The sequence below is a fragment of the Gallus gallus genome, chromosome 4 (assembly GCF_016699485.2).
Source record: "Gallus gallus isolate bGalGal1 chromosome 4, bGalGal1.mat.broiler.GRCg7b, whole genome shotgun sequence".
Taxonomy (NCBI): Eukaryota; Metazoa; Chordata; class Aves; order Galliformes; family Phasianidae; genus Gallus; species Gallus gallus.
In genome coordinates, this window is record NC_052535.1 from 42,711,742 (window position 1) to 42,735,596 (window position 23,855).

At 41.3% G+C, this 23,855-nt stretch overlaps 2 protein-coding genes across 2 annotated transcripts in view; both read left to right on the top strand.

Annotated features, from left to right (window-relative positions):
- GALNTL6 (polypeptide N-acetylgalactosaminyltransferase-like 6) overlaps window positions 1–23,855 on the top strand; it is a 429,682-nt gene that overhangs the window by 378,261 nt on the left and 27,566 nt on the right. Inside the window, exons 7-8 of the mRNA XM_420520.8 lie at window positions 3,809–3,926; window positions 18,163–18,270. Coding sequence (XP_420520.3) covers window positions 3,809–3,926; window positions 18,163–18,270 — 226 coding nt within the window. The remainder of the gene's footprint in view (window positions 1–3,808; window positions 3,927–18,162; window positions 18,271–23,855) is intronic.
- On the top strand, window positions 12,767–15,574 carry LOC121110526. Its single transcript, XM_040699129.2, has 2 exons — window positions 12,767–14,265; window positions 14,353–15,574. The coding sequence occupies exon 2, from the start codon at window positions 14,437–14,439 to the stop codon at window positions 15,385–15,387; it is 951 nt and encodes a 316-aa protein (XP_040555063.1). The 5' UTR covers window positions 12,767–14,265; window positions 14,353–14,436; the 3' UTR covers window positions 15,388–15,574.

Sequence of the window (23,855 nt, forward strand, 5' to 3'; positions counted from 1 at the left end):
CAAGGTCAGTAAGACCCAGCACCGATGCCTGATACCAGCTGACATGTAGCTAGGCTTTTCTGCTCAGTAGTGCAGCAATCTTTAATAAGTCTGGATTGTATGAAGAGATGTTTATTGTAATACACTGTTGGCTGGGTGCGATACTATGCCTGATCAAACTTCAGCAGTTCCAGGTAGGTAACTTTTCTCTGTCCTTTCCAAAGTGCCCCAGTACGCAGCAGCATCTCAACTGAGCAACAATCAATAGACGGTATAAAGTTTTCTGTATGTTGAATAGTGGATGACATAAGCCTGTGTTCACCTACTGACATTTGACACAAAATATGTGTCATATATTGTTCACCTTCTAGTCTGAATGTCAGCATACCTACTGGAATGCTTCATCTAGCGCAGATGGTTTCCAGGTGCATTCAGGCTTGTTGTTTGAGCTCCTTTTCCTTTTCACACTAGTGAATCCTTCAGGTTCACTGTATATATCACTTAAGCAATGTAATGATTCCAAGCCTTGTCATGCAGTTCATTCATTTGTAATATACTACATTTGTTTCTTATGCAAATTCTTGCTCCTTTTGAGTCTGTGTCATTCTTCCTCTTACCTTGAAAATTCATGGTTGATCTCTTTTCTCCATCTGCGTGTAAATTATGAGACATCAGAAAATTCTTCACTGGCTACAGCTAAGCCACAGTAGTGTTATTTCTGGTACATTTTTAAAATCTATAAGCTATCTTTTCATGTTAAGCATTTGCCTGACTTCTCAGTGTATTTTCTTTTTGTGATAAATAACTTGGGGTTTTTTTGTGCTATGAAAAATCAAGCTCCGTTTTTGTCCAAGCACACCTATTGGTGCTGAAAAAAAAGACATATCTTGGGCCATTTTTGGATCAGTTGACTACTACTTGCAGTATTGTTCATCCACTGAGTTTGTGAGTACCTCTCATGTGGAAGGTTTTTATAACTATTTGAAAGTTTAGCAACCTTAGTCTTACCAGCTTTTTTGATGTTCTGGGAGTCCTTGTCCTTTGAAGTCTTTGACTAGAATTCTTTTACAGCTTCCCAGTATAATTACTCACATAATATTATGCCACAGTAGCTCAGGTCTGATTATTTAAGTGGCTGAGTAGGATATTTCATGAAAAATGTCTTCTACAAGCACAGCTTTGTACTTGACGTTTCTACTCATATATAAAAGCCATTAAACAAGGCAGTAATTCTCTTTCAGGCTCAGTGCAGCTATCATCTATGTGAGTAATCCTACTGACTACATAAGGACTTTCCATATCAGTCAAGATTGTAGGACTGGATTCCTGTCTTCCTATTTTGGAGAGAATTTAAGCCCTGTTTGGCAGTAGCTGCTTGTGTCACAGATCAGAATACATATCCTGTGCCAAGTGGTGAGGTCCACACAGCTTACAACTCATCCCTCTCTGCTGAAAACCAGAAACCCATCCTGTTTTATCCTCTCCATCACTCTTCCTGCAAATCAACAAATGTCAGAACTTACTGTGAATAACAATGAATAGAACAACACAATGCAATTTTTTTATTATTATTTGTTAAGTGAATGCAAGAAATATGAGTTTGCTGCTGTCCCAGTCACTTGTTTGTTACTTTTACTAACTGCAATAAAGGTTTAGAACTTTCATGAACTATCACATAAATAACAAGGGGGTTCTTTACTCGGTATTACCCTTGGAAAATCTATCTATCAGTTTTAAAATATCATTTGTAAATATCTGCCAATTGTCTTGCTATTTGAAGTCTCTGGGTTTGTTGTTGTTTTTTATTATTATTATTTTTGTCTTCTGTCTGATTCACCTGAGGGGACTGTCATTTCCGTAAGCCATTCACTGTGTCAAGAGAAATGCTCATGGAAGTTAATAAATATAAGAGAATTAGAGAAAACCTGCATTTCCCCAGTGATTTCTGGGACTTCATTTCTTCTACCCGTAAAGATTAAGGTTTTAGTATTTACCGTGCAAGTCCATCTTTATAAAAGGACATTTTGTTTTGATTATTTAGAACCTGGAGTCACAAGGCTACCTTGTAATTAGATACATGTTGGTAGAAATGGAAAATGTATTGTAGTAGTCAGAATCCCCAGGGGAAAGTTTCTTTTAAAAAGTCCATTGAATTTATTCATATGTGAAAAGAACAGTCAATATTTGAGATATGTGATGTCAATAAAAGTGAAATGTATTAACATACAGTCTATGTTACAGAGCATGGCCTTGCCAGTTAGAATATTTCAGCTTTGATTCACAAAGCTACTATGTGCTTTTAAAAACATAATCTCTAAAGGAAAATACAATTAATCTCTTAAAAACAGAACTCTGGAGTCATAAGAATGAATAGTTTAATAAAAGATGTAAGATAAGAGTTATATTATTGCATATTGAAAGTGAAAGGTGAAATATGTGTAATGTTTTTCATCACTGTGAATGCGAATGAGAGGATCGTTTTATGACATTCATGCTTGTGGGGATTCTCTGTCATCCCAATAGTGACAGAAGCCACCCAGCTGTCTGTTTGCTGTTTTGGCTTGAATAAAAGATAGCATTATAAAAAGTGATAAGGAAGAGAAAATATGGCAGAACATTATTCTATTAACTTGATACCCTGTGAATAAACATTTAGCTTACTGAAATACTTACCCGCACTATCTTACTACCAAATGCTAAATCAGTGGCAAATAATGGAATTTTTATTTGCCAGTCAGTTCTTCAGGGATTGTACTATCTGCCTCCACTATCACTAACAAACCACCAATAATAATTCAGAAAGAAAATGCCTTCAGGTGAGATAATTATCCCTCAAGGGCTGTAGTGCTACACATAGCATAATATCCAGTTTTGTGTCTATTCTCCAATGAGGAAGTTCCACCAGAAGCTTTCCACCTGCTGACGACCCATTAGTAGAAAAGTGTTCCTTTCATCGCCTTGCTCTAAAACTTCCAAGGCAGGTGTTGACACAAATTGGTGGAACAGTTGGATTGAACTTTTTTCAGTCTGTTACCTCCTTCCTATTCAGTGTAGATCTCTTTGTATTCCAGTTCAAGGAATCAGTGAACAGCATCAAAATCCCAAGAGCTGTCAATGTATTTACTTCATTAGAAACATCATTGTCTTCACAGTGAAAAAAAATCATGCTTATAAATTTTAAATGCACCTTTCATGAATATCTGCTAACACTAACTTTAAACATGTCACTGTTTTCTATATTGTTTGTGGAAAAGGATGAGTTAAAGTAATTCAAGTGATTTCCAAATGTTTATTCATGGAATGGTGGTAAATTACCACTGTGAGGCAAATTTTAGGAGTTTCAGGTGCTCCTGTGGAAGAGAAGATGTTTAACTCCCAGCAGTAGCTCTGTAGCTATCTACTTTTGCCTTTTTCTAGCCTGCACCTGTGAGACTGAAGTGAATTGAGGAGTTCTGCTCACATTCAAATGTGAGTTGCTTCACATTTTGTACAAGGACTTCATTAATCATGTTTGCAAAGTCTCTTTCTTTCACTCTTAGGTGGGTCTATTTAGTGATGAACATAATTTGTTTATAGAAAGGGAATTTTTAGAAGGCTGTCTGCCATGCCCTACATCACTAATCCTAGCAGATTGCCTTTTTCTCAGAAAAGGTCAATAAAGGCAAATGTTTGCAATAAAGGTAACTGTGAATGCACCTGCATTCACATGTACACACTCAGTCCTAATATCTTCATTATGGTTTTCCCGTGTATGTTGTCAATCTTTTCCATTTTTCAAGCATGGCATGATGATTCCTGTCATTTACTGTTCGTTTCACTCACTCTTCAGGTCTCCTGTGATGGCTGGAGGTCTATTTGCCGTTAACCGGAAGTGGTTTTGGGAGCTGGGAGGCTACGATCCAGGATTAGAAATATGGGGAGGAGAGCAGTATGAAATCTCCTTTAAGGTAAGTCATCATGTCACCTTATGTATTACTTATTTACTTGTTTGGTTTTATGCCTCTGGATTTTCATTTCTATATGCTTTGTGATACTGGTAGGTTCACTGATACTTGATTTCATGTTTTAACTACAAAGAATTTAGTACAGTTGTTTTTCTTTAGGAATTTCCCCGAATTTCAAACAGAACTATGCCATAAACGTATGCTCCAAAAACTATACAAAAATCAGTGAGTGCAGTTTCCTCCAAATGTCTGGTAGCTTACCACCATCATGAAGCTTTACTTTGTCTCTTGTATCAAGTCTTCTCTACTTACCTTCCATCAGACGTTGCACTTACTGAACTCCATAATGCTGAGGGTAGGCCCTCATAGGGTCAGCTCATGGAAAGAGGAAAGTCATAGGAAGGAGAACCCTTTTCAACACAATCACTAGATCACCTGAGTTCTTATGAGCTGTTAGTGGCAGGTGGGTTTTCAAAATTGGTTGATTTTTTTAATTGCATTTGGATAATTAAAATGATAAAATTGCAATGGCAGAGAGTTTTCAAGTGCTGAGGTTATATACAACCAGCAATCTTACATCCTCTATGTGGACATGAGTGTTGAAATCAGTTGTTTGGCTTTTACATGCTGAGTTGAAAGTCTTGTTACCTTTTACATGTCAGATAGGTATTTCCATTAGTGTAATGAGGACTAAATGTATAATTTTGAAAATTAATTTTCTTTTCTTCCCAAAATGTAGTTTACCCAAAATTAAGAACTTTACCTTATGCAAAGGTTTTCAATCAGCTAATAGAATTTCATTATATAAATGGAGTCAAACATGTATGGATAAAGTTTGGATTTTTAATCAGAATTCACATTTAGCTTCATGATCTTTCCATCCTACTTCCAAACTCCTACAGTGTAATGCTCAATAAATAAATTTAGTATGTCAACCATGACTAATATCATACATATTGCTCCATCTGAATTTCAGCAGTGATTAAAACAATAGAGCTATGGCCATTATATTGAATGAAACATACAGCGTGATCCTACACTGGACTGATAGACTGTCTTTATTATGTGAGTTATCAAAACTAGAAAAATGGTTTGTATTAACTGAGCTACTCTCCTCTTTCTCTAAATCATTTTTACACCACAGCAAAATAAAATTGGAAGGCGAGGGAAACCCTATAGTTAGAAATCATGTTTAGAATATATCAATTTACATTCTATCCATATAAGTCATTTCAAAGTCAAATGTAAGTAGTCACTTGCAGCTGTAACAAGAGTTTCTGATAGGTCACCTAAGATTTTATTATCCTATTCCATATATTCTTTTTATTTGTCATCACAAAGAATATAATTGTAATGCAGTCCAGTCTTTGTATAGAAACCATGGTAACAGCACTAGAAACTGAGATACTAGATTACCCCAGTGTGTTTTGCTCAAGCAATAGATTTTTTTTGTAGCCAACTGTGTCACACTGGGTCTCCTTTCAGTCATATCTTCTGAATCATCTCATTAGTACACACTAACCTTAGGGTCCCTGTCTTTTTTATTAGTTTAAAAAAAAATAGAAGGAAAAGGATTGCCTAATAGAAACGGCTTTTTACTGGAAGAACTGAACCTATACAAGTTTCAGAAAAAAAGTCTTGTTTTGTTTGGAATGACAGGAAATGGAAGAAGAAATCAAGGGGGCAGGAGAGAGAAACAGGACAGAATTCTTTGTTATATCAGAATCATCAGTATCAGCTTGAGTTGCTGCTTCAACAATTTCTATCAAGAGCTACAAATTCAGTCGTCTTGAAACATTTTAAAGTGACAACAAATTATTCAGTTCAATTTACTATTGTACTTACAAACTTGAGAGATTGATGAACTTGCCATCTCTGTTATTCATAAAGTCAGTGAGGAAAACAGATGAGCAACCTGTGTGAGACCTTTACTTGAGTGCATAGGAAACTACATCTTATAACTCCTTAGGACAACCACAGCTATGGTTTGTGGAAGTGTTGTATCATGGGTGCTTTGCATCCACACCTTATCTACTATTAATGATATTTTGTTTGGCATATAATTATTTGGAGCATACTGCTGCAGTCACTCTCTCAAGAATATCTATAAACACCAGTTCCCAGTCATTTCTTCAATTCAATTAGGTCATAAGTATTCTGTGAAAACATGTTTTTTTTTCATTAAAAGCTGCAAAAAGAAGCCAATTAGAATGTCCCATAACCATAGAAAGTTCATCTTCAAAGGACTATTTCAGGCTGGTCTTTAAACATAGTGATGAACTTGGTGTTCCTTTCATGTTCTTCACATCATCTTGTTTCTAACTTTGAGATTATTTTTTATGGGAGTTGCTATATACCTGTAAACAAGCAAATGACCCAGCTACTATAAATGGATACCTTACGTGATAATACGACCTTTCCTGTGTCAGCCTTGAGATCCTTGTGATTAATTCAAATATAGTGACAGAATTATGAGAGAGAGCATGCCAGAGAGAGCATGCCCTCGCTCCGTGAGCTGGAGGGAAAAGAATTCAGACATAGATTTTGGTCCTCTACTCAGTGGTGAGTTTCAAACAGCACTTCATGGACTAACAAATTATTGTAACCTCCCCTTTTAAATGTTATAATAGCATATATACATATAACAAATCCTCAGGGGTTGGTGCTGGGAACAGTGCTATTTAACATCTTTGTAGGCAACATGGACAGTGGGATTTAATGCACCCTCAGCAAGATTGCAGATGACACCAAGCTGAGTGGTGCAGTTGACACATCAGAGGGATGGGATGCTATCCAGAGGGACCTGGACAGGCTTGAGAGATGGGCCTATGCCAGCCTCATGAATTTCAACACAGCCAAGTACAAGGTCCTGCAACTGGATCGGGGCCATCCCAAGCACAAATACATGCTGGGTAGGTAACTGAGAGCAGCCCTGAGGAGAAGATTTTGATGAATTCAAATCAAAAAGATTTTGATGAAAGACTCAACATGAGCCAGCAATGTGCTCTTGCATCCCAGAAGGTCAACTGTACCCTGTGTTGCATCTAGAGAAATGTGACCAACCAGTTGAGGGATTCTGCCCCTCTACTCAAATCTTGTGAGACCTCAGCTGGAGTACTGCATCCAGTTCTGGAGCCCCGAACACAAGAAGGACATCAAGCTGTTGGAGAGGCTCCAGAGGAGAGCCAGAAAGATGATCAGTGGGTTGGAGCACCTACCCTACAAGGACAGTCTGAGAGAGCTGGAGCTCTTTAGCCTGGAGAACAGAAGGCTCCAGGGGGATCTTATAGCAGCCTTCCAGTACTTGAAGAGAGCCCACAAGAAAGCTGTGGGGAAGGGCTTTTTAGAAGGGCGTGTAGCAGCGGGATGAGGAGAAATGGATTTAAACTTGAAGAGAGTAGATTTACACTAGATATAAGGAAGAAATTCTTTACTGTGAGGGTGGTGAGACATTGGAGCAGGTTGCGCAGATTGCCCCCTCTCTGGAAGCATTCAAGGCCAGGCTGGATGGAGCTTTGAGCAACCTGATCTAGTGGGAGGTGTCCCTGCCTATAACAGGTAGTTTGGAAGTAGATGATCTTAAGGGTCCCTTCCAACCCAAACCATTCTATGGTTCTATGATTCTCAAACTATAAATAGCAAAATTGTTGCACATGTCATTAGTTAGCACTATATTTTACTTTAGCTTGATGTTTTGTGTGGTTAAGGTAAGCTTACAGGTCTCTTAAGGATGAACTTTGGCAAATGTGTACCACAAATATCATACTCCCAAATTCACTCATTGCAAACATAGAACCATGTTAAAGGAACAGTGTAAGTCACTTTTGATATTTTTGGCCTAATTTTATTTGGACAAAAAATCCTAGATGCTGGAATGAAATTTCCACAGAAACCCACATATCATATCTAGTGCAATCTTTTGCACTTGATAATCAAGATCATATTCAGGAAAAGCATCTTCACTCCCAAAGATCTCTGTGTTACTGTACCATGGTTATCCACAGTCACCCTGCAACCCGAATGGTGGAAGTGTTGGCTACAAAATGGGTGTGTAGCTGTGAGTGCAGAGTGTGGGTGTGGACAGCTGGAAAAACTGGATCTTTCAGAAACATATAATGGCTAGATCTTTGCTAGTATCAGGACTCAGTTAAATAGTCCTCAATTAAATAGCCTCAAGTCCTTTGATTTAAGGCTTCATCCATTTCTTCATTGTGATCTTAGTATCAGCGGCTCTGCTATGTGAATTAAAGGCTGGTGCAAGAGTCATCAGGCACTTGCTAACGACAGCAAACCGTATGGCTTTATGAGTTCAAGATGCTAAGGCAGAGATTGAAGACTGATTAAAAAAAACTATATATTAAAATTAAAACAGGACAAGTGGTTGTGTGGGGAGTCAGGCTTCAGTTCATGACACAAAGAAGTTGGAACACATTTAGGAAAGGTTCTCCTTCTTGGAGGGACGGTGTCTGTTTTGATGTTTCTCACTGGCTGTTTAATTAGATATGACCTGAGGTAACAGGCACCAGGATTCGATGCAGAGCAGAGTCCTAACCAGAAGTCTTTTTCTGTGGGGGAAGTTGGGTTATCTCACTGCACATGGACAGAATGTTGAGGAAAAATCTGTTTTCATGTGTTCGAGGGAGTGATAGTTTTTCTAGAAGGACAAAAGATTCTACACAGTGTGAATCTACACTGAAATTAAATTTACAGCACAGCAATTCAGTAAGTTTCTCCGAAATACAGAAAGCGTTGTAATGTTTCTGTGATATTTGGGGCTGTGCAGTACCATGAAAGGAAACTTCCACAAACTTCAAACAAACTTCTATTCCAGGTGCTGAGTTGTTAAGAGCACAGCTTTCTGTTTTGTTTTGCTTAACAAAAAGGCTGATTATTAAGTTTGCTTGACCTTTATTTCATCAGTTAGGGAAACCAACGTATTTCTCTCTTGTTCTTGCCTAGTAATGTTGCTGTGGAGAACAGCAGCAATTGTAGAACTGAGTACTGCATTGGTGGACTGCTGTTTCCAAATCAGAGCACTCACACACAAATCCATGGATGGTTAAGCAGTCACAAGCTGTGTCTCAAAATATGAGCCCTTCATTAAAAAGTTCCTTAGATTAATTTTTGCAAAAGAAATAATGTGCAGTATTTTAATTTTTTTTTTCTTTTTTTTTTTTGGCAGCATAACCTCAGGATCAATTTTTTAATTAAAAAGATGTATGGTGTTTTGCTGATGATACTGTTCAGGGTGTGCTTAACTTGAGAAAACTGTCAAAGTGCTGGAACTGACCTGATGAATAGTTTCCTTTCTCATTAACCAGGGAAGCCACTATTTAGGAAATCCTAAATTTAAATCTGCTAGAAAGACACAGTTTATGTAGTAATTTCCAAAATATATAGAGTGGTGAAAGATATTCATTTCCTGTGTTTGCTGAAGATCCTTTATGCTGGACATTCTGTAGGCATAGACATAAATCATACCTTAACAGAAATGCTCATGCTGATACCCTTGCCTCTTTGAAGCCAGTCACCTATATCTAAGGTTTTATCCTTATGCATGCTGACATATTTTCCAGATTCTATTCATCCCTGGTTTTCAGCACACACCTCCAAGTTCATTAATCCCTTCCTTTACTATCATTGCTGTTACTTTCCTCCACTGCTGACAACCCTGGGGGGAGGCAGGGAGTAGGGCAGCATTACCACTAGTCAATGCAGTTATAACCAATACAGACTCAGTATTTGAAAGGTGCCGGTGATGCCTGTTGAAATATCCACGGTCATCAATTTCCAGTGTACACAGTACTGTTTTAATATCACTGGCATAAAATCCCACTGCACCACAAGTAAATGGTTTTGCTGTTTCTGACCTTGCTGGCCACAGATTTTAAGTCATTGTTCCCATTTTTCAGTCTTTTCTTGCATTTAGCTGGACATTCTAGTTACACTGAAAAGTTCACAATAACGTATTTTTCCTTCTCCTTTTCTACTGCTGCCAAAGCTCATCTCTTGGCTTATATTTCAGGAAGAATGCCTGCAACGTCTCATAATGTTTTGTATTCTTGTTTTCTACACCTTTTTCAGCCTCCCTGTGGTAGTACGTTTCTCCTGGTTTTAGTCTCTGTTTCTTGCTCAGTGCTCAGAGCACCAAGCTGACAGCTTTGCATGACATATTTTATATTCCTCTTCCACCAGTTTACTGTTGTGTTGGTTTTTTTCCAATAATTTCAGTGTCTCTTGCCATTGTCTGTCTTGTTACTGACTCTCAGCAGCAGCAATATATTTCTCAATTAGTTTTGAAGCCTGATCCAAAACCCATTCAGTCCCTCCTCAATCTTTTACTTAATTTGCTATATGTTTACGTTCCTGTTCCCAGCAATACATCCTCCACTGCTCCAATATCACGAGTCTCTTACTGCAGTAATTATGATTACAGCATAGCATATGGATCCGAATCTCCTTCTCTTGTGCACTGTATTTACATTTTACAGATAGTCTCTCAAGCTAGATAGATAAGGCAAAGAGGGAGAGAGCAAGCAGATTCATTATAAGGATGAAGTAATATGAAAAGAGGGTGATTCACCCAAAGTCCTGCAAGACTTGTATAATGGAACCAGAAAAAATGCTGTGGCAATACCTGAGCTGCAGTCAGGACCTAAGCCACACAACCACAACTTAATCACTTTTAAAGCTTTGCATTAATTCTTGCCTCTTGCTTTCAACCATTCCCATAAAGTCTTTTGCAACATTCTCTGGGAAAGAGCTATATAAAGACAAATTGTGATATAGTATATAGGTGACACATAAACTACTCTTCTTTTGATCTTTCCAAGCTGAAATTGCATTGTTTTGGTTTCATCATTGTTTTTTATACCTCAGAAACAAAGCAGATTCATTGCTTTTGTAAGGAGGAGGCATTAGCAATCTTGAGAGTTTCATTGCTTGCTTCTTAGATAAACAGAGGCATCAGTGTTATGATATCATTTTGCCAAATGTCCCACACCACCTGAATTCCTTTCATGGTACACTGAAGAACTGCAATATTTAACACAGAAGCCATTCTCCGATTTCCTGTATTCAGTGCAGGTGACACAAAAATGCACATTTTAAAGACAGAGTTGCCAGAATTGATCTTCCCAGGAAAATATAAAAAACGCCTTTAAAACCATTCTGAAGCTGAAAGATAAACAGGAACAGCTGCTAAATTCCCTTCAAGGCAGCCCAAGATTCATTTCAATTACCCTACACAGAGCACCTCAGGTGCAGCACAGCATTTTCAAGTTTTATGTCTATCAAATATAAACCTAACACAGTGTTATTTCCTCCCACTTGTTATTGCCTCAGCATACCTGGTGGGGTTTTTTTCTCAATCTTTTTTTTCTTTTCTTTTTTTATTTTCTCTCTCTCTTTTTTTTTTTTTTTTTTTTAACTGATACCCAATGCAGTGTATGTCTGCCTCAGCCCTCGTTGTCCAAGTTAAATTAATATTGGCCTGCATATATATATATAAAATACTTTATACTACTTTCTTGTTGCCTTTTTTTTTACATTTGTTCTGTGGCTGACCTCCCTCTGATTCAAACTTCTATGCTGTCTCCTCTTCAGTGACTTGGAAACCTTACTTAATAACTTCAGTGTCTTGTCTAGCCTTCAAAATAATGTTTAAATATTAAAAACAGCAATGAATAGTCAATATATGCCTGCACTTTCATCTGTGCTTTGGTTTGTTTCAAGACAGCCACAGAGATTTCCACCAAAAGATCCCAAAGGAAATAATGTACAAATGAATTATTGACAGAAAGGTGAATAATGTGTTTTTAAATGATTGGCATTACCCACCTAGTTTTAACATTCTTATATTTATAACTTTTAATATGTTTATGACCATTGTAAAGTAGGTGACATGGGTTTAGGCGGGTGAAGATTTGGGGATTTCAGTGTTTTCTTTAAGTAGTATGTTTTACAAAATGCTTTCAGAACACAAACGGTTGTGTCAACATGGCATAGCAAGGCTGCTCTGGGCTGTAATGAGTTATTCTGGCACAGATGCAGGGCGTTTCCAACCCATCAGAACTGTGCTCATGCTTAATTCCATCAACATACGTGTTTCCATTTGGCAGAGTGATACCCAGTACAGCCGCCTGTATAACTCTGTGCTACCAATCTGCACAACATGCCCGCCTGTCTGACGCTGCCATGCACCAGAAGGGGCAACATGGCATTCCTTGCCCTGGAATGACAGACTGCTGGGAGCTTTTAAGCTCCCCAGTACTTCACAGCCATACCCAACTGCGCAATGGGGTCTCTGGACCTGCAGGGCAAGCACAGGATCTTCCCCCACCTCTGCCAGTTTCAAGCCTTCCTTACTCCCTCCCACTAGCATACTTGGGTTTGTCCAGCAGTCTGCTACAAAGCATCAAACAATTACCAGGTCTCAGCTGGATCTCAGGGCTACCAGCTGACAGACTACAAGGGCCAATACCCAAATGGCCCATAAGAAGTACCTTCCTAAATTGCTTTGCAGCTCAAGCCCTCATGCCAAAACCCCTGCTTTCTCCATTCACAGCATGAGTAGCACAGTCAGTCTCAGGGGCTGAATTCCCACTTGCTACCTTCAGCAATTGCTTTCAGTTACACTAAAGCACCAAGTTATCCCATAGCGCAGTGCTTAGCATCTGCATGTTCAGATTACTAAAATTTCATCACAAGCTCATGACCACACAGCCAGGACCGCACAGATACAGGGCAGGCAACCACAGTGAAAGAGGCCAAACTCCTGTCCATTTTCACTGTTGCTTTAAGTGAATGAAATTAATCATGTATTTTTTCCTGTGATTTCAGTAAGCCAGCAGCTACAGCCAGCTAGCTGGTAGGCAAAAGAGGCAGGGTGCAAAATGTAAGGTTAAAAAGTACAGATGCCCATTGTTCTCTGCAGGCCTCACAGAGAACGTCAAATATTCATAATCATATCATATTTTCTGATACCTTTTGTTAGGGGTCTGGTTACTGTTGTTTTAATGGGGAACATGTCAACTTCCTGATGAATTCCTGACTGCATGTAAGTCATTGGTAAAATATTCAGTCATCTGTTCTGTTGTGCTTTAGCCTTGGCCACAGATTTGCTTCATCTCACTCCATAATGCTTCAAATACAGATAAAAGTTTGCTACCCTGAAGTTCGGAGTCCTGACTCTGCTTTTTTGCCAGGCCTGCATTCCTCCAGAACACAAGTTCCACCAGGCCATGATCACTACAGCCCAGGCTGCCTCCAATCTTAACCTCTGTAATGCTCTCCTCTGCATTGGTGAGCACCAGGTCCAGTAGGGCTTCACCCTGAGTGGGACCGTCTAATACCTGGACCAGGAAGTTGTCCTCAACAGACTCCAGGAATTTCCTGGATAAATAATGTCTAATAACTCTTAATAAGGACAAGCCAACTGGGGGCCAACTGTTGTAAGCCCTTGCATGCACCAAGGATTGCAACTGGGGGCAACCTTATGGTTTGATTGCTCTGCAAGGGGGAGAAAATCCCCCAGGGACAGCCCTGGATTTTGATATCCCTCGAGAGGAAACTGGAGGTCTCAGAGGGCTGGCCAGCAGAGCTAGAGTGTGGGAAGAGCCTGAAGGACTTCCTCCTGCAGCCTAAGAATGATAGAATCACAGAATCATTAAGGTTGGAAAAGACATCTGAGATCATCAAGTCCTACAATCAGAGAGAAACATGAACTTTTATTGAATAAACCTTCTTGCTGTACATGCCTGGGGCTGAGTGCCATGGCTAGAGCGACCTGATGGGGCCCATAGGAAGATGTGGCCAAAGCCCTGGTGATTGGTGTGAAACACCGATGCCAAGCACAAGAGATGCGGGGAATGGAGTGGGCAGTGGCACTGGGAAAAGCCCTGACACTTGTGAAAATAGTGCTGGCACTGGAGCACGTGCTACGGGTGAGGACAGCTCATTGTGATGACCCAACAATGGACTGTGGCATTGCCGTGGGATGGGCAGTGAAGGTCGTCCCCAAGTGAAGGTCAAATAAAGGTGACGCCCAGCAGTTTGGCCAAGCCATGGTTTGAGACATCTCCAGGCAACGGATTGTGACTCCATAGCCCACGGATGCTTTAAAGTGGGTGCAGCAGCTCAGCCCAGCAGTTCGTGCCTGGCCTCCGACCGAGCGTGTGTGCGAGGACTGGAGTGTGGACAGGGCGAGCTTTGGTGCTGGAACGTGCTCTGGGTGCTGCTAGCGCAGCTCTCAGTGGCCGTCTCAGAGCCACTTTTTCTTTACCCCAACCCTGCTTGGAGCAGGCAGACGGGACATCCCGGAGAGGCACGTGCAGCAGCATAGGTAGGTGGCACGGGGACTGGCAGTGGGGGCATCTTGAGGGACCCTTCCCAGGCTGGTGTGTGACTAATGTCTCTTGTCTTCTTCCAGCGTGACACCTGCTGCTGTAGCATCAGTGCTGGGGAGTGCGTTGCCATCTTCCGCTCCCCCTAGCCCACCGCAACTGGTGGAAGCATGGAGGCAGCATTAGAGACCCGCTGCCCTGTATGCCTGGAGAACTGGGACAGCGTGGCATACACCATGCCGTGCTGCCACCAGTTCTGCTTCCCCTGCATCCACAGGTGGACTAGCACCAGGCCCCAGTGTCCGCTTTGCAAACAGGGTGTGCAGTCCATCATCCACACCGTGCGAGCGGACAATGACTATAAGGAGCTGGTCCTCAGACCAGCTGCAGTGGCATCCACTGCCAGACGAAGCCCCACAGGCTCTTGGGCAGCTCAGCCTTGGCCTGCAGTGCCCAGGCATCCTGTGGGCAGCCTCTCCCCTGCCACCTGGGCTTCCCTCTTCAGGGAGCACCCATCCCTGCTGCGGCCCCTGCGCTCCTGGCTGCGATGGAAGCTGCGCCACATCCTGGGCGCCGAGGAGCCACAAGTAAATACAGTGGCATACAGTGTCATCTGGGCCCTACTCCTCGTCGGCTTGGCAGAAGAGATCCTGATAGAAATGCTGGAACCCGACCTGCAGGGCCACACGGTGACCTTTGTGAGGCACTTCATCACCTTCACCGTGCAGAGGTGCAGCAGGGATGCTCATCGCTTGCTGGGCCTCAACATCGCCCCTGCTGCTGGGACACAGGAGGCCACTGCATCAGATCCCAGAGCTGCCCCAGGAGAGGAGGCTCCTGCCCCTGGCCCAGCACCCTCCAGCAGCTCTGCCAGCTCCAACATGGACGAGATGCCAGGCAGGATGGGAGAAGAGCTCAATGGGCGTCCCAGCCGCCCACGTTCCAACCCTGCAAATGTCACCATGGAGCAGGCAGTGTCCTGTGAGGAGCCAGAAGAGCCTGTGGCAGGGCCCTCTGGCACCAGCCCACCTGAGGGGACCCGACGAGCCCCGAAGAGGAAGGCCAGCAACTGCCAGGCCTCAGCATCACCAAAGAAGAGGCCACCCCGCCGGCAGGATTAGAACAGTGGTGGAGCTGGTGAGACTGGGGCCAGGCAGCAGCTGGGACACATACTGGCCCCAGTGGACCCTTGCCATGAGTATCCAATTCCACCATGTAAATAAAGTAGAAAGAAAGACTGCAAAAAAAAAAAAAATGTGTTGGTATTGCTAACAGCACAGTGGTTGTTGCTTCCCTGTCCTTTATGGTTTCTCCCCTTTTTCCTACTGCCATTCTGCTGCTGGCACTGTAGCATTCCAGACAGGAACCCCACGGGCTTCAGAGAGGGAAAGGGCAAATTTCTGCGCCTGGGGAGAAACATCCCTGGAGTGTGCTACAGCTAGGGTTAGCCAGCTGGAGCAGAGCTAGGAGTCCTGCTGGACACCAGGTTCAACCAGCAAGGAGCCCAAGCCACCTTGGTGAATGGTGTCCTGGGCTGCATGAGGCCGGGTGCTACTGGCAGGTGAAGAGCGGTTATCCTCCCCCTCTGTTCAGCTCTGAGGAGGCCACATCTGGAGCTGTGGGCCCAGAGCTGGGCTCCCCAGCACAAGGGAGACCAAGTGTTGTTCATTTTGCATGTCCATAGCCCTGGGAGTGCAAACTGTCCCTGTCCCACCTGCCCAAGGCTTGATGGGCTTGGTGGGATGTAGTGTAATTGGAGGGCTAGAGGGCTTGGTATGAGGAGCTGGGCTTGTCCCCAGCCTTGGGAAGGAGCCTGTCCTCCACCCATGTGTGACATGCCCTCCAGCATCTGCATCACAGGCTGCACACGGCCTCTACATTGTTGTGTGGGGTGTTTTTTAATTAAAATGTGACACTTCCCCTGTGACATGTGTCATCCGTTCCTTCCTGGCTGCTGTGGGGTTTCAGGATGGCTCTGCAGTCGGGGCATTCCCAGACCCTGGGCAGGGTGAGGATTTGTGGGTCAGTTTCTGGGAGTTGTGCAGGGCTGGAGATGTCTCCTCAGCCCTTCCTGGTGCCAAAATCTCTGAGTTCCATGGCACTGGGACTCTCATCTTGCGCCTTATCACCTTGCACCATGCTTTGTTCCAGCTTTGCATAGGTCCTGCTCCATCCCTTCTGGGTGCTAAGAACCATTTCCAGGGGCTGAGTTCACCATGGATCAGAACAGAGTTCTACCCTCCTCCTCCACTGAGGAGGTACAACCCCAGCACCAGGACAGCTTGGTGGCACTCAGCCGGGTAGCCACTTCATGGAAATGGAACTGGGGTTCTGGTGGACATAGGGATGGCAGGGCTGTACTTAAGGCCATCTCCAGGTTGCCGGCTCAGAGTGGCTTTTGCACAGTCTCCACAGTAGCAAAAGCCACACCTGGCCTCTCAAGCCTCTGCTTTGCAGCATGTCCTTGGCTCCAGGAGACAGATTTTTAATTTCTGCCTCCCTTGTGCCCCTGTAAGACATTGCAGATCATAGAATCATGGAATCATAGAATGGCCTGGGTTGAAAAGGCCCCCGAAGATCATCTTGTTTCAACCACCCTGCCATGGGCAGGGCTACCAACTACTAGACCAGGCCACCCAGAGCCACATCCAGCCTCGCCTTGAATGCCTCCAGGGTGGGGCATCCACAACCTCTCTGGGCAACCTGTTCCAATGCTTCACCACCCTCTGAGTGCAAAACCTCCTCCTAATATCTAACCTAAACTTCCCCTGTCTTCATTTAAAACCGTTCCCCCTTGTTCTATCACTATCTACCCATGGAAACAGTCATTCCCTCCCCTGTTTATATTTTCCTTCACTGTGAATTTTAAACTTTTTATACCTGATTGATTTTAGACTGCTGAAAAATGTTCTGTTTGGGGGATTTCTTGTAGTTTTTTTGTTTGTTTGTTTGTTTGTTTGTTTGTTTTGTTATTGTTTTCTATGTCTCTGATTTGCAAAGTCAACATGCTTTATTTATCTACTTATTTAAAATCAGAATGTTATAAATGTTGTCAGCATACTATGTAAGTCATCTAATAGCCACCTTGGTAGTTCAGTGGTTCTGCATAGACAGTGATGTTGTCACTTGATTTCCATTGTTCCTCTGACATGGCACACAACATAGCTCTTCCGTATACTTGGTAAAACATGGTCATGCTGGGTGAAGTGTTGTGAAGAGTTCCTTGCTTGCTGTCCCTCAGCATGCAGATAAGTTTTAGTCTTGTGAAGGTCTTGCAGCTCCCATCGTTTTTGTTGGAGTTCTGGTTGCTCTAACCCGAAGCATCAAACATATCCTCCAGATGACTCCATTTATTTCTGTGTTAAATGTATTAATAACAAAAAGAAGCGGCATGCTCTTCTTTCTCTTTCTGTGTGAATTTCATCAGAAGTAAATTGACTTTATTTTTCCTTACAAATTGGAGAACAGCTTAACAATGGAGCTTTATGTTCACTGTTTGATATAAAAGATAAGATGGGTATTTTGATATCTTTTTCTTCTGATTGATGGCTTGTTTGAGCTCTCACATCCTTCTTTTGAAATTTTGGTCCTTTATGTTTTAAACAGCTGACATAGTAATATCCTGCTGGTATTTCAGGAGGACCATTGATATATTAAATGTTTTATATTTTTATTTTGAACACACTCTGCTTTTGTAAGGTGAGATGCCAGGTACCAAAGAACCTTTTTATCTAATCCAAGCATTGGGCATGCAAAGAAGGCCACCACTGTGAGTACAGGAAGAGTCAGTACAGAATGATGTGTAGTTTTCACATACCCCATGAATTAAAATGCCATGTTTTGCTCCATGTGTCTTCAGGAATCATTCTTTAATTTGCTTTCTGTCTCCCTTCCAGGTGTGGATGTGTGGAGGTGGCATGTTCGATGTTCCATGCTCTAGAGTTGGGCATATCTACAGGAAGTATGTCCCTTATAAAGTTCCTTCTGGAACCAGCCTAGCGCGTGTGAGTAATTGGGTTTTGCTGTTTTTCATTTTCATTTATAATCGCTTTCTTCATTTCCTGTGAACTAGTTTTCACACCTAACAGTAAGCCATTAAAATGTGAAATGAATGTTGCTTTATTTTTCTGAAATGAGATGTGCAATTGCTGCAGTTATGCTGCCTTGCAGAGATAAAATTGCAAAGAGCAAAATGAAAGCTTAAAATTATAGGGTTGGACACTTCAGCACAGAAGTGTGTTTCATACCAATTCAAAAGAACCTAAGAATAACCTAAGGCTTATGCTTCTTGAATAGCAGAGTGTTGTCAGTCATAGCCGGACCAATTTGAATGCATGTTTTCTTATCAGTCAGCAGAACAGGCAGAATCTTGCATAAGGAATATTTTCTGAGGGAAAAGAACTGAGCAACAATGATTCGAGCGACTGCCTAATTATTGTATAAAACCTGGTTATGGGATACCGCCAGCTTGGAGCTGTGTGAGTGAGAAATTAGAAGACCTCTAGATATTTCTCAAAGACTACCATCCATATCCACGGGGGGCTTTTTGCTCAAGGGAAAATGTTCTGTAACTTTCTGGAAGTGTTCATGGGATGTCAAAAGATGGGAGACAAAGGGCAGAGATGTAGCTTCCAGGAAGATTCTAGTATTTATTCATGCTTAACTTTAATCTTTTCTATTTTAGAGGATTTTTTTTTTAATAAAATGGCATTAATATTAAAGTCTGTATATTGCCATAGGATAATATTTTATGAATCCTTTTTTTCTTAATAATGAAAATGTGATAAGAATGGAAGAACAAATTTCTTTTAAAGGGGAGATATTCTTAGGTTCTGTAACATGGAACAAGGCTGGCTGTGATAACTCTGGAGACAGGAATGAGGCCTTCTATACTCTCTGCTTGACAGCTGCAGAGAGAGAGCTGCCTGGAGAGAGAGCTGCCTGAAAAGAATATCCATGTAAATAGTAAGGCACAGTAACAGGTTTAGTGGTTGTGGTAGTGTTAGTGACAAAGGTATTGATGAAGTTGGGAGATCCAGATCTTCCCGTAATCTAACTACGTGTATTCTCAAAGTATCCTCATTCAGGTTTCTACATTGGTCGATATAAACTGCTTTGTTCATGGTATCCCCTGGTGAAATCACACTTAACTTGAAATAAGAAATCCAAGTCTCATTCTTTCTTTTCCGCTATTACAGAACAAAGTATCTCACAAGAGAATATGCTGTCTTGTGCATTACCTGTAGGAGTCAAATTCAATCATTTCTGTTTGGACTTACTAGCATCTCATACAATTCAACACTACCTTTCATGGTGGCGCTGTGAATACTTGCAGCCAACAGGTAGCCACAGCCTGCAGTCTCCCTTTTTTTCTATTCATATGTATATGTGTGTATATATATATGCATGTAATGTATTTATATTTTTGTGTCATAGATTTATTTTCACATGATTCTAATAAAAACCCCCAAATCCCTGATATAAAATCAAATATCTACCCATACTCTGTCCTGTGTCTTGTGAGAAAAGATGTACTGTGCTGATAGGATGGATCTTATCCTTCCCATTCAAGAAATAGATAGTTTCATGTGTGTTGTTAGAATCTGAAACATGATGTTGCTTGGGTAAATTTGTGGCGTTGTTAATGTTGAAAGAAAATTTGAATTTTCAGGTTCTTAGATTTTTTTATGGTGCAAGATTCCAAATCAAAATAGACTGTTAACATACATTTTATCAAGGTTGCCAACAGTAGAAGATCTTTTGTACATTTTAGTGTTTAAGGCTATCTTAATAACTAGCCAAGAAAGAAAGGACCCTGAACCACAATGTTGTGTATACTTTTAAGCCTAATAATATTCTCTTTCTGTCATCCAAGCCAGAAAAGCAAAAGCAAGTGCATACTCATCTTTCATATATCAATCCCTTTGAAAGAGACCATTAGTGGTTTTGAATAAACTGCCCCAAACGGAGCTGTTAGCCAAAATAATGATGTGGCAAATTGCCTCGATTTTTCAACAATCTTTACGTTATCCTCTAAATACCATGATGTTCTCCAAAGATTATAGTCCACTTGTTAAAAATATTTTATCTGAAACTTCCCTCCAGTTCAAGAATATAACAGATAACATACTAAAGAATACCCAAAAATATTATCCCTGCAATGTTTTCAGTACTTAGTTCTTTCCATAAAACTTTGCTAAATCCTTTTCCATCTTTTGCTAAGTAAAGGAGGATGTTGGAGATGCAGTTCACAAGGAAGTAAGCCATAGGAAGCCCAATTGGGATTGTGTAAATGATTGCAGTAGCCCCTTCACTAGTCAAGGGAGGGCTTTCTATTGTGCAGATACTGCGTTAAAGAAGCACGGATTTCCTCATCCTCTCCCCCAACACCAGCACAAGTGACAAAGGGACAAGTTAGGAAGATGGAACTTCTAGACAAACTCAAGTATAGCTCAGATCATGCCATGGATCTCTTGTTAAGTTGTTTCAGCCTATGTTTACCCATAACCTCCCTGGCTTAAGATCAACATTTTACCTTCCCTTCTCTTAGAATTTCACCTGCCTACATCCTTTAGCAGCAAGTTTCAGCATGCAGTTTCAGCTAGCTATGTAATACTTGGCCAGTTTAGATATAATTTTAAAGAGCTAGGATCTGTCATGAGGATAACTTGATTTATAAAATGAAAGACTTGTCAAAAACTGTTTTCTGCCTTCCCCATCAGTAAACAACCATTAGTGTACCACACACAATAGCAGGTGTCATTACATCAATTTTCTATGTCCTTATTGTCATATTTCTTTCCTTCTTTTCTTTCATTCAAGACCTGACAGGCCTACACATACCTCATATGTTGAAAAACATCCACCTATGTCTGTAACACTGGTGGTACAGAATGCAAGTAAAGCAAACTGTAAACATGTGTAGTAGATTTTTAAAGCAGACCGTCACAGAATCACAGAATGACCTGGGTTGGAAGGGACCTCAAGGATCTTGAATCTTCAAGACCCCCCCCCACCACCACCACCACAGGCAGGGCCACCAACCTCCACTAGACCAATACTAGTCACAAATAAATGCAGATAACAAAGCTGAATATTTTTTTCTGGAGATGTCTCAGAATGTCACTGCTTGCCAGAGGCCCAATTTACAGGTAATTGCACATAAAATGAGATTAATGGGTATTCAGATGACAGCAGTGATTCCTCATTATAGTGTGGAAGTACCAAGTAATTATTCATTCATTTGTTCAGTCACCCTCTGCACAATGCTGCAGTGACTAATAGCTACTTTTATCTGTTTGTTTTAGGTAAAGTGTAGCAAACAAGGCCTCAAATCTTAAAACCCTACACAAGATGTTGTCCTGTTAAGAACTTCTGAATTGTTTGACTGGATTGCTTCAGTTGCTTTATGATATTCTTCACTGTTGCTATATATATATATATATATTTAAGAATTTCAGTTAAGCCATTTTCTTTTACTGAGTTACCTATTAAGTTAGACCTTAGAATGCAATTAGCAATTTCTTTTAGATGTATCCCAGAAAATTACTTATTTTATTTTGCTTCCTGCTGGGGTGGGGGTATTTTTCTACTCATGATTCTGCCAGAGCTATAAGAAAATTGTCAATAAGCAGTCACTTTCAGTAGGATATACAGAGATGAACTTGGAATTTCAAAATATATCCACAGAATTTTTTTTTGTTTACAGGTATTTTACACATCATTTTAGCCTTAACTCAGAACATTAGAGCATTAGGCCTTCCTGAAGGGAAGGGCAGTCCCACTGAAGTTCACGTTTGGATGCTAACCCAGCAGCATGGTGAATCCTAATCTTAACCTGAATTCCTCCCTGCACTCCAGGACGTGGGATCCCAGAGCACAGTGATCCTCTGACCCAGCAGACACAAGCCTGATGACATTTGCCTCATTACAGTGTTGCTGAACTGGGACTTGCAAGAGTTTGTTTCAGGAATTCAGCTGCTAAAGGTGGGTTCAGATTCCCACCTGAACCATTCTCTCAGCCTTTTTCTGTGGCTTTGAAAAGATGGCTTCTTTAAATAAAGAAATGTAGCTAGACATCTGGTGCTGTGACTACGTTTGCGTTTTTGGCAGAGCTTCCTATAATATTTTGATCATTTATTTTATTTTTTTTTTTCCAGCTGCAGATAATGTTTGGGCTTTTCTTAAAGCAGCCCTTCAACATCTTCTTTTGTTTCCAGACAAGTTAAAGAATAGAGGAGAAACAGTTAGGTAATGAGAGCTCATAAGGCTGTGTTTTCTTGTGACTGGAGCGCCAACCAATAGATGTGGCACGCTGCTCAGGAGCAGTGCTGGCACTTTCATAGTCACCTCCTTAATGCTTAGCACACTTCCTAGGGTTTGTTCAACAGCCTGGCACTGGAAGCAGGGTTATATAGCTGAAGAAAGAGCTGAAAGAACTTATGTAGCTGAAAGAACTCTCTTCTAGGATTATCAGCAAAGGTGGGCTGTAGGCTACCAAGTATGAGTCCACAGTGGGCATCACAGTAGCAAACAGATGTTACACCATCATTCTCCTTCCTGCTGAGGAGCAGGCATCAGTAAATAAAGCTTGTGTTTATACCCTTCTGAAACAGTTCTCTCTAGAGTGGCCAAAAGAATGCTGTGCTGTACTCTCTCTCTCTCCCCACAGCTGCCCTACGAACAGGCTGAAGAGACGTGCAGGGGCAGAGCTTGGGGCAGGAAGTGTCCTGGCAATGCACCGTGTGTGCATGCAGAGCTTGCTGCCCACCGAGCCCCGCAAGTGAGCCTCGAGTGAGCAGAGATGTGTCCTTTAGTGACAGTTGGCTTTTTCCAGCCACTTCTTCCCTTTTTTCAGTGTAGATTTAACTTTTTTTTTTTTTTTTTTTTTTTTTTTTTTTTTTTTTTTTTTTGTGGTGGTGGAGATACAAACATTGTTAAAGAGAATGAAGTTATGGCTGTTTTCAGGTGACATCTCTAGAATTTCAGTTTTAGGTATTTACAGTATACAGGCTGAAAACAGTCTCTTGCTTCTCTGCCAGCTGTGCTGTGCTAACTCCCACAAGAGTTATTTATATACACCACCAGCTTTGTCACCTAGTTAATGCACCATCTTCCATCAAGAAGCCTTTCTTTTACACCTGCAGGCATCTCTTTATGTGCTTGCTTTTTTACACAAATGCAAACCATTATTGGAATGAAAGCTAATTAAGTTTTAAACACGATTACGTACAAAGGACCAAAACAAAATGTTTGAGAGAAGAGGCTGCCAAACAGTAGCACTGCCTTATGCCAAAGGAAAAAAAGAAAAAAAAGAAAAAAAAAAAAAAGAGAGAGTTAGAGAAGAAGAGGAAAGGGAAGAAAGCCCCCATTTGACCATAATTGATGTGGGCAGATATTGAGATCTGCACATCACAAAGCTGTACTTGGTGTCCAGGAAATGCTTTATTATGCTTCCACTGTATAAATATACAGAAAAGAGTAGTGATTGTGTGCGTGTGCTGTCACTGCAGGAGGAGTGTTTGCATGACATTCAGGTTTAGGGTACTGTTTTTCTCCTTGTGAGCGCTGTGAGGATTTGTATTCTGCT